Source organism: Capricornis sumatraensis, chromosome 5 (genome assembly GCF_032405125.1).
Source record: "Capricornis sumatraensis isolate serow.1 chromosome 5, serow.2, whole genome shotgun sequence".
NCBI lineage: Eukaryota > Metazoa > Chordata > Mammalia > Artiodactyla > Bovidae > Capricornis > Capricornis sumatraensis.
In genome coordinates, this window is record NC_091073.1 from 20,766,569 (window position 1) to 20,778,617 (window position 12,049).

The window sequence follows — 12,049 nt, forward strand, 5'->3', positions numbered from 1 at the left end:
TTAGTTTTTGCCCTTTAGTTTTAGTTCAGATAGCACATTCAGATCTGGTGTCCTTCCTGTTATTGGAAGTTTATTTGATTTTGATGATTTTATTTTATGTGGCCCATGTATTTGGCTTACTTTCCATCTTCTTATATGTTAAGCAAGAAAGGCCCATGAAGGCCATTTGTGAAGTGCCTAGACAGTGCCGATTTTAGAAAGCTGAATCTAACAATAATTCTGCTAGATGATCAGTATTAATATGCATTAGATTGGCTAGAGAGGTATACCAATCTGCTCTTTTCTACATTTTTTTATTCTTAGTTATATAATTCTTTAAATTGCTCTTTTTTGGGGGGGGGTGTGGTGGGATTTATTTTGGAAATTGCTGTCTGTAACTGTGAGGTAAGGAGGAAAATTACTCACCATGTTGGTAGTGATGTTTAAGAAAAAAACTGTTCATGACACTTGTTAAAGGATAGTAAAGCAGACTATTTTCAGGGAGACTGTTGCGATAGGTGTAGGCACCACTGCAATGCAGAGAGAATACCCGGAAGTAAATACAGAGAGATTGGGCTCAAACTCGAAATAAAAGTAGAAAAAGTGAGGGTGTATAGCTAGCTAAGAAGGATGGGAGTGAATAGATGAAAAAATGACTGAGGGGAAAGAAACATCCAAATAAGGGCGATCTTGGCTAAACAGATCTGAAAAGGATTATTGAAGAAGACAGGCCAGGGCAGCGAGATTCTACATGGGAGATGGTGAAGATGAGGAACCTGATCACATATCGAGGGTGATCAATATTGAGGGTGGGGGATTCTGGTTAAAATGACATCGTAGGATTCTTGCTAAAATCAGACAATTCAGAGCTAAACATAGAAACCTACAAATTAGGGCCTAACTGGGAAGAGTTCAGAGGAGCTGGACTAAAGTATGGTCAAGGAGACACTTTTTGACAGTGTTAATAAATTTAAAACTATAACTTTCAAGGAAAGAGCTCTCATTATAGAAATAACTGAAGCAAATTTCTGTTAATGGAATAGACCTGTAGCAGTTCATGCTTAAGCTCAGTGAACCAGTAGAAGGAGTATTCCCTACCTGCATCTCTTTTTGGTTATTCTTGATCACTAGGAACTGTATCATTTCAGATTATTTTGAAGTTAAAGAAAAAGCAACTTAATGTCTTATATTCAGGCTCTGCTTCGTGATTTTGTTATTTTGATTTCAGTGATGAGGACTGAAATTATAATATGAAGAAGCTAATTTACACATCATAAAAACTCACTGCTTTTCTGTTAAAAGATAAAGGTTTTAAATAAACTAGCTATAAAATACTGTAATATTTTAAGAGTTAGGCTTAAATTCTTTATTCAGGTTAATGATTAAAATATAAATTTGACTTTGTTTATATATTTAATTTTTCTTTGGCACTTTCACTTTATATAAAGGAACCTATTTAGTTTATTTTTTCAGAATTTCTTGTATTTTTTTAGGAAGTGAATTTTATTGTAGTTAACTTTTATTTCTGTGCAAAATGCCCTGTTTGGGTGGGAGGCAATCTTTCCCAAGAAGCTGTATTGCTTTTCGTCTGTTATCTCATCTTTCTAGTGTTCCTAAGCATTCTGCCTGGAGTGCTCTGTGTTTAGATTTGAAGGTTCTTATTTTCATGACTGGCACTCAGTTTAGAAAGTGACCTTTTGAAGGAGATGACTAGAAGTTTAAGTTTACTAGATTCTAGAAGGTGAGCTGCTAGGTGCAGATTTCAAAGAATTGGTTGACTATTTTTGCAGCAGGATACTTTCCTGGATTTATATTCAGACTTTCAGTACCTGTAAATGGAGTAGATTTATAGTCAACAAAATGATTTTTTTTTCTGAGCAGCTGTAACTCTGAAGGATCTAGTCCCAATCCTTTAGACATAAGTTCCTAAGTTTTCAGTAGCATTAGATTCACATGCTTATTAAAAATTCAGAATTTTCTGGTCTTACTAGCAGAGAGTCTCACATTGTTGATGACAAATTGGGCCTGGTATGAGCATATTTAACAAATGTCCAACACTTTGAGAAACACTGCTTCAGGACCTCCATGGTTCCCAAGGCTGATGCTTTTGAATCAGTCTGGTTTGGTTTAAAAAATATGTTGATACCTGGTCCACCTGATTACTACATTCAACTATCTGGGACTATGGTCCAGTAGCCTGCATTTTTAACAAGCTGCCTGGTGATGCTTAGACAGAAAGCAACATCTCAGGCTCCCATCTTTGAGATCTGTTGCTTAGTTTCACCTGTGCCTGAGGGCTTTGTACCTTTATGTTCTAGGGATCTCCCAAGATCTGATTTCTAGGTGAAATGCTATGTTAGAAAGCTCTTGCTGTTACTTCTCAGACATGCCCAGATGTTGCACTGGGCATAACTAAAAGGATTGCCTTACATTTTTCTATTCAGTACTAGGTGATTTAAGGTGTGTGTGTGTGCGCGCACACACACATATTATGGGATTTAATGGCTTCTTCTTCTTGAATATAACTGTTAAAGGATAAAAAGGTTTTACACACTTGTGTTTTGATACTATTGACTAACATTGTTAATGTGATATATATGTGTAAAACTAGTTATTTAATACGAGTTCTGTGTAGAAAGGTCTGGAAAAATTGGTACTTGTTAGTTAGTTATCTTAAGCATTCTGCTGAATTGTATGACTTGAGGATTCTTCACAGTTGTAATGTTGGGTTTTGAATAAAGTAAGAAGCAGTTCATTCTTGGTGGTGGTGTGACAATAGCTAAGTTTCACGGAGTTATAGTCCTTAAACAGTAGTTGAAGGAACAGTAGCTCATTTTCAGAAGGTTTAACCAAGTGGTCACTGAAATGCTTTCTTTAAGTTTAGATGTGCTTTGCTTGTAACATCAGTGTTAATAGAAAGCTTGGCTTATAATCTTTATTGAGAGCTAAACTCAGAAAATCAACAATTTTTACTTTTTATTTACTTACGCAGACCGAACCTGTGAAAACGTTGGAGTGTGTTAAAGTTTTAAGAAAAGCATGTGAGCATTTTTTATTATGTGTATTAGTATACATTCTGTATGGCTACCTTATGGCACTCAAAAATATTGCATCCTTTTTATCACCTGGTGAGGTTGGTTTAGAATGTGTGGTGGCTTGTTTCATGTTACTAGAGTGTAGCTAAAGTTCTTAAAATTTCTAACAATAATTTGTTTTAATTTGTAGAAATTCCACTTAACTTTGTTAATTTTCTACTTCAGATTAGTTTCTTAATACATCAGATTTCCAAAGCCACTAGTCAGTCAATCTTCAGTTATTGCCTTTAAATGAGTTAGGAACTAACTAATGAATCTAACATCATATTACAGTTCTCTGGCAGTTAGACTTTAGGTGTCTTTTCCCTGTTTAGAACAATGCCTTGTATGCTATTTGGATTCAGAGTTTCTAATATGGCTTCTTGCTTTTAAACCTATTATACTATGATCAAATTGTCTTAAATTTCCAATTGGCTGTTAGAAAGCAATAATTATTTTGTACAGTCCTCAGCAGGTATGCCAGAGGAACCCCAAGCCTACACTGCTCCATCCTCAGGGAAGATAAGGGGAGAGGGATAGTACAGCCTGTGTGTGTTGGGTATATTAGTCGCTCAGTCTGTCTAACTCTTTGCAACCCATCAGGCTCTTCTGTCCATGGGATTCTCCAGGCAAGAGTACTGAAATGGGTTGCCATTCCCTTCACTAGGGGATCTTCCCAACACAGGGATTGAACCCAGGTCTCCCGCACTGCAGGCAGATTCCTTACTGTCTGAGTCACCAGGGAAACCTAATATAACCTGTAGATGGATTATAATGAGGACATCATTTTACAGAATGCTGCATGAGTAGTCATCTTCTGATCCTAATGTGATGGTACTGGAAACAGATGTGATTTTTTCCAGCCATCACATTTTGTTGCTGAATTTACTTACTCTGCATTTTACCCTCAAATATTTAAGTAGGAGATGTTAGCAACAGAACCACAAGTGGCATGTTAAGAGTCTTACTCCTTGACAGTTGCCCTTGATGTAGTTAGAACACATCACTCTAGCTGTCTGTCGCCTACTTTTTGCCTTGTGTGCCTTCTTGTCCAGCACTGGTGTGTATGTGCCATAATATACTACTTTATATTAGAGCTTAATTCTACATATTACATCTCCCTCAACCAGGATGTAAATTCCTTGAGGAGAATATGGAATTTATTTTGTCATTCTCCTTGGTACATCGAACAGTACTTTTCATATAGTAGACATTCATCAAGTTTTAATCAGTGGTGGTTATTACCTGGTTTCACCACATATGAAGTTACTATTTTTCTGATGCCTGTTTAGCTTAAATAATGATAATAAGTATTTAATTGATTTTCTTTCATACTTTAGAATATTTATTTTAGCAATTTTATTGTTAATTTTAATTAGATTTTATTATTTAAATGCTTATAAATTTAAAGATTAAGTATACTAATGTATGTTTCTAGTGGATACGGTGTCCTCTTGTTTGATTTACTTGAGGTAATTTTGTAATAATTAGTTGAGAAATGTTGTGATCACCCAGTTCAAAACTAAATACTTATTCTAATCACAGCTGTAATCATGAAATAAAGAATTTATTATGTTGGCTGTATAAATGGAGTAGCCCCCCTTATCCACAGGGGACACATATCAGGACCTCCAGTTGAGCCTAAATCTGCAGATACTGTTATATCCTGTATATCCTGTATTTTTCCTGTACGTAAATACTGATGGTAAAGCTTATTTTATAAGTTAGGCACAGTTAAGAGATTAACAACAACAACAATAAAATAAAAGTTGTAAGAATATACTGTTATGGGGACTTCCCTATTGGGCCAATGCAAGGGGCCTGGGTTCGATCCCTGGTCAGGAAACTAGATCCCACATGCTGCAACCAAATATCCTGCCATGCTGCAACAAATACCAAACATCCCACGTGCCACAGCTAAGACCCAGTGAAGCCAGATTAAACATTTTTAAAAATATATTGTAATAAAGGTTATGTGAGCAAAGTCTCTCTCTCAAAATACCTCATACAAATATAATGCCTTTTCCATCTTAACTAAGTATTTATCACGCACTATGGCTCTTTGGCAGTTTGAGGTGGAATGGCAGAAGAAACCAAATTTCTTTTTCCTTCTTCACAATTTCACAGATAAAAGATTTGTTCTTACCATAGATCTTAGTAACCTGAGCATTTAATATTTTTTCCTTCCTTTATTAAGCTGAGAACTTTCGCATTTTCACTTCAAGGGAGTACATCTCAGCATCTCTTCAGCGTAGCGGGTTGCCAGCATCGCTACTCTTGTGCTTTGAGCCATTGTTAAGTGAAATAATTGTTACTTACAAACACTGTGATACCAGGACAGTCAGTTGAATAACTGAGAAGGCTAACATGTAGTTTAAAGTTGGGACACAAGTTTTTCATATATAGTGGCTTGCCATTTTCTGGTTGTAGCTGACTTTTATGTAGGCCTTTTTTATTGCTAAAAATGGTTCTTTTGCAAGGGATAATCTGTCTTTGTCCCTTGTTTCTTCTTGGTGGAGAGAACGTAATATAACTTTTAAAATTTTTTAAATAAATCATTATAAGTCAGATTATGAGATGTTAACTTTCTCTGCTTCCTAAAGTTGCTAAAATTTGTACATATTGCTTTTATAACCAAATTTTAAAAAAATAATTAATAGAAATAGCTCCTGGTAGTTGAACTACAAACAGTCTGCATGTCTTCTGAATTGCTTATGGTAGGGGGCGAGATAAAAAGGAGAAAAAGAAGTAAACAATAAGTCATAGAAAACAAATAGCAGGGAAGCATTCTAAGAGGAAGAAAAAGTTCCATGAAAGAGTTACAGATTTAATCAGATTTGTTATAACAATAAATATAAGTGGGACGAACATATATTTTTCAGGAAGAATGCTTACTATAAAGTTTTTTCAAAAGCCTAATTGCATACAGTATACAAGAGTATTACCTAAATAGCATGATTAAAAGAAACGGAAAATGAAAGAATAGGCATACCAGATGCAGTATAATAGAAAGAAAGCATCAAGGGGTGATAAAATTAAATTTGATAGAGTTTAAAAGTAAAAAATAATAAATGGAACAGACTGTAATGGTAAAGCATATAAGTCATAATAATAATGTCACGGATCAATATGTAACCAAATTATACAGAACTAAATTTCTGTAACAATTTTTTTTCTGGCCACTCAGCGCAGCTTGTGGGATCTTAGTTCCCCAGCCACCAGGATTGAACCCCTGCCCTGCAGTGGAAGTGCAAGAGTGCTAACCACTGGACCACCAGGGAAGCCCTCAGAACTAAATTTAAATGATAAAAATTATAAGAGATACAGAGAATTTTCGTATCTCAGTAGTAGTTTAGAAATTTTGGAGTAGTTCTCTAAATATGTAACAGATCATGGTTCTATTTTATTACTATATTCTGTATTTTTATTTCAGTATATAAGAAAAAGAACTGTATGCTGAAAACAGAAGATATATGCTCTCCATGACTGATGAAATATTTGTAAAAATTGACCATGATTTTTGGTCACAAATAAAATTTCAGGTGATTCCAAACAGTAGAAATAGATTATCCTAGACTTTGCTTATTATAAAATAAAATGAGAGCTAAGTAATAAAGATAGGTAGGAAATCTGGTAATTTCCAGATCTTCTCTAACACTCTTGGGTCAAAGAAGAAATCAGAACTGCAGTTGTTAAGATACAGTTTGGCTCTCCAGCCCTCTGTGTCCAACGAGGTGGACCCCAGGGAGGTGGAAGACCAACTGTAAGAGACTTGAGCTTTCTCAGAGTCTGGTATTCATGAGAGTCCTAGACTCAAAGGACATGAGTTTGAGCAAGCTCTAGGAGAAGGTGAAGGATAGGGAAGCGCGCTGCAGTCCATGCCGTAGCAAAGAGTTGGACATGACTGAGTGACCGATGACTGAACGAAGAGCCAGTCCCCTGCAGAACTGAGGGTGACTGTGTGTGAATAATGTGACAGCTCACAGTATGCTGCATTTCCTTTCATCTTCTGATTTTTAAAAAAAGGACAACAATTTTGTGTTTTGTTTTCAGAAGAATAAAGGACAATATTCAGTAACAAATGTTTCTTGACCCTCTGTAATGTGCAAGGCATTTTCTTTGATGTGAAACATAACTGAATAAGACTAAGCATTGGATATTTGTAATCCACTGGACTTTATTATAGTATGCACATTTGAGATGCATACATGAACATTTTTTTATATTTTCATTGTAAAAAAAACTATAGAGTTCAGTATGATCATCTCTGTTTTCAGCAGAGGTAAAACAGATCATTATAGTAGATTGATCGAACTGTGTAGAATGTCCGGAGATCTTGGTTCCTTTTTACCTCTGTCACTTATTAGCAGTTTTGTTTCATTGGACAATTTAATTTTATCCCTCTGGGCTTTGAATTCTTCATCCATTAAGGAGGAAACTGAATTAAAATAAGATTCTGTATACATGTTTTTTTGTGCACGTGTAGCTGTGAATTAGTTTATTTGTAAGTATTGAGTATCGACTCCTTTTTAATCTGTAGGGACCAAACTTACCCTCTGGTCAGAAAGGAACGACAAATATAGGGCTTTATGCAAGCAGAGGAGGGTGTGTATATCTTTAAGAAGGACAGAGATGAAGAAAAGAAGGGCATTGAGAAAGGTTTCACAGAGGCAGCGCGACACCTGAGCTGGTCTTGAAGATAAGTTTTTGCCAAGTGTACAGAGAAGGGGAATATTTTAGATGCAGGAGATGATAGAATAGAGGCAGAGAAGCGAGTACTTCACATTTGTGAAATTGGAGTTTATTAGGTTGTTATGGTTCTTAGTAGTTAGCAGAGGTTTATGGAGGAGTGGTGGTAGCAAGCCATTAAGTATTGAGCTATATGGGAGATGAATTGTGAAAAATAATGGCCTTTGAGTGAAAGACTGAATAAACCGTGGCAATTTTTTTTTAGCAGTGGAGGGAGGTGACCCTGTAAGATAAAGTTAGTGTGGATTCAGAGATGGCAGTTAGGAAACTGGCAGTTTAGTTGAGACATGATGAAGTCTTAATTAAAATAATGGCAGTGGAGATGATATAGAGGGTTAAGAATAGGTCTCTAAAATGAGTAAGCTTTGTAGGATGTGACAGTATATGCAAAATTTAATATGTGAATGTATTTTCCTTTGGTCTATAAATTTCATCAGCTCATACAGGATGGCTTTTAGGGTAAATATACATTGTGGGGACAATTGGCAGGATGGTATTTTACAAACTATGAAGTTTAAATAATTTTAAGTTTTACTTTATTCTTATGACTAATGTATTTTTTCCTTCACTTTTTATAGTGGACAGGCCCAAATCTCAGCAAGTTCGAACCTCTAGCACAATAAGGCGAACCTCTTCCCTGGATACCATAACAGGACCTTATCTCACAGGACAGTGGCCACGGGATCCTCATGTTCATTACCCCTCATGCATGAAAGATAAAGCTACTCAGGTAAAATAAGCGAATCAGTTTCATTACCCTATAGTTCTTCTGTTTTGATCACAGTAAAAACGTAATTTAATCAAATTTTCCCAATTATTAAATATATCAAAGAAAACGATATCTTTAATAAACTTTAAACTAAAAACTTTTATCACCTGGGTTTTTGAATTATTTAGTATTTAATAAGCAGCACATCAGTCTGTGTTAGTGATTTTTGAGGCTTGCAGTTATAAGAATTAGCTTTCCTACGGAAATTAATATAATGAGTAGTAACTATATTAGAAAATACAGGCATATTTCATTATGCTTCTCAGATACTGCCTTTTTTAATACAAATTCAATGTTTTCGGCAGTCTTCAACTAAGCAAGGCTGTCAGCGTCAGTTTTTCCAACAGCATTTGTTCACTTCATGTCTCTCTATCAGATTCTGTCAATTCTTTCAATGTTTCAAACTTTTTTTATTATTATATGTGTTATGGTGATCCATCATCAGTGATCTTTATTGATACTGTTGCAAAAGGATTATGACTTGCTAAAGGTTCAGATGATGGTTAGCATTTTTTAGCAATGAAGTGTTTTTAATTACAGCATGTACATTGTTTTTTTAAGATGTAATCCTGTTGAACATTTAACAGATGATAGTAATAGAATAAACATAATTTTTGTATGCACTTGAAAACCAAAAATTTTGTGTGATTTGCTTTATTGTGGTGGTCTGGAACTGAACCTGCAGTATCTCTGAGGTATGCTGGCATAAGTAATTTTTGAAGAATACCTGTGCAGTTCTTGGAAATAATTTATAAAGTATTAATACATGGCTAAGGAAATTTATGTTAAAGGATTTTTTTCCTGTTTAAAACCAAAATTGAAATCCTCGAGAAAGAAATAGAAAATTTTCTGTTTGTCACACTTTCCCATTTTTGGTCATACTTTCCCTATTTGTGGAAGATTTCTGAAGCTTTTGATTTGAAAAGTTTTCCTTCCATGGCAGGAAAATATCTGAAAACATCCTAATATATGGTTTCTGAATTCCTGACCATATCTGTATAGCATTGGTCAATCAGCATTATGAAGAATTACTAAGAGTATGAGAGATGGCTGTTGGCCTTAAGGACCTTACAGCATAGTTGGGAAGATAAGATGTAAATGGAAGAAAATTGGTAACAGAAGACAGAGTATAATTAGGTATTAGATGAATGGAGCATTGAAATGTAAGGGAATTCAGAGGAATGGGAACATTTTTGGCCTTGTGGATGAGGGAAATAGAAGGATTAGAGTTTCATGTCTGAAGAATGAAGGAAAGAGGAGAAAATTTTGGACATGATCTATGAAAACCTTTTCCAGTTTTGTAATTTTCTCAGGCAAGCTTGCAGCCATGGCATTAGCTTTTTTATCTCCATCCTCTCAGTTTGTCTGTGTAATACTTTAGGTCTCCCGCACCAAGTCTTCTGCTTTCCACTCTTGATGAGAAAAAAAGAGCAGTTTGATGTAGTAGGCCCTGGGATGTGGGCCTGGACACTTAGACATGGTCATGGATAATTCAAAACTATCTTTCTGGAGGGGCTGGACTCTGAAGTGTGATAGAGTATAGGAATAGACTATAAAAAGAAAGAAAGTCAAGAGATCAAGGACTCAGTTTTTAGAAATGCACACAAGGGAAGGATAAAAAATTAATGTATTCACCTGGTAGCAACGAGAAGAAAGTTAACATTTACTGACTATTTACCGTGTACTTTGTGTTTTTATATCTGTGCTTCATTCTCATTTAATTCATTTATAAGGACATTATAAAATTACACAATGGAGAAACAGAAATTCAGGGAAGTTAAGTGACTTACTCAGTATCATAAAGCTAGAAAATGCTGGAGCCAGGTTTCTAATCAGGTTAATTTGTCAGCCAATCTAAACTTCAATTTTCTAGGGGTTTTAGGATAAATGGAATAGTGTGTGTGTGTGTATCACCTAGTAGAGTAATTGGCACTATACTTAAAAATGGTAGGTGTTCTTTTTATATTAAAAAGAAATCCTATCTTTTATTGAGTATATATGCTTTATGCTGACATTCTCCAAAAACATTATCTTACTCATTCTTCACCAAAATTCTGAGAAAGAAGAGGAAACAGAAAAAGAGCAAAAGCTTAGAGAAAACTAAAATAGTGTAGCCTTACACACCAAAGGGAAACTTGTTTTAATAAAGAAAAGATTATGAACAGTCTTAGGTACTATCGCGAGGTCACAGAACGTAAGCACTAGATGTAGGGATTAGGGGCCTATTGTCTTGGAGAGTGAAAGACCGAAAATATGCCAAGAGGGGAGGATACTTGGGAGTTAAGAAGAGAGTGATATGGAGATAACAGAAAAAGGAGCTGGGTAGGTTTCTTAACCATATCTGTTTCTTTACCTGTGCAGTGGGATTAATGAAACCTAACTCACGATAATGTTGGATGACTAAAGTGAAAGTGAAGTAGCTCAGTCTTGTCTGACTCTTTGCGACCCCATGGACTGTAGCCTATCAGGGTCCTCTGTCCATGGGATTCTCCAGGCAAGAATACTGGAGTAGGTTGCCATTTCCTTCTCCAGGGGATCTTCCCAACCCAGGGATCGAACCCAGGTCTCCTGCATTGCAGGCTGGCACTTTAGGATAATATTTGAAAGTGAATGGGCTTCCCTGGTGGCTCAGTGGTAAAGAATCTGCCATGTCCATGGGGCCGCAAAGAGTAGGACACGACTGAGTGACTAACTACTTGAAAGTGAATACGGCAATACATAGGTTATTAGCGGTAGATACAGACAGGCCCATTTGTAACATTTGCAGAGTCTGGAGCAAATACAAAATGTACACCTACATACCATATACATACTAAATTAAATCAACAAACTGTTACATAAAATCTGTTTTATCCATTCATTCTTTATGTATAAACCTTCCTGTAGACCTTGAGGTTCATGCTTGAATGAAGTCCTGGATTCTTCCGAGTTGAATGCCAGAATGTGTCTGCATGATGCTGAGCCCACCCTACCCTCTGAGCCTGAACCCATAACTCTTCCTGTCACTCACACCATTCTATACTCTGAGGGATGGCTTTATGCATATGTGTCAACTGCCTAGTCTTCACCTTCATACTCCATATATACTTTCTCAGAGAGTGAGACCAGGAGTAGGCCTTTGTAGACCCTGGGAATCAGATCTGGTGTGGTTTGAACAACGAACTCATGAGTCTAGGTTATCCAGAGCAAAGTTGATGGCAGAGGTGTGGGCTCATGATGTGTATGCCCTTCTGGCCCCAGAGTCTCTTCACCCTTTGGGAAGAGGCATGGCTGTAAGAGGGCCACAGCAGTTCCCCCAAAAGCTTGAGGTCCAAGGTAGGGCCTTACTCGCCTGGGTCTTCATGTAGATTGTCTATTTGAGAAGCCAGACATTGATAGGAAGGCAAAATACAGGCCTCGCTTTATATGTGATGTTCTGAGGCTTAGAGAAGTTGAGTAACTTGTACGTTGTTATATAGCTAATAAATATGAAGAGATT

The 12,049-nt window shown here is 36.2% G+C and overlaps 1 protein-coding gene across 1 annotated transcript in view; it reads left to right on the forward strand.

Moving 5' to 3' along the window:
- The window catches only part of GLCCI1 (glucocorticoid induced 1), a 104,511-nt gene that overhangs the window by 21,157 nt on the left and 71,305 nt on the right, over positions 1-12,049 (forward strand). The window contains exon 2 of the mRNA XM_068973059.1: positions 8,381-8,532. Coding sequence (XP_068829160.1) covers positions 8,381-8,532 — 152 coding nt within the window. The remainder of the gene's footprint in view (positions 1-8,380; positions 8,533-12,049) is intronic.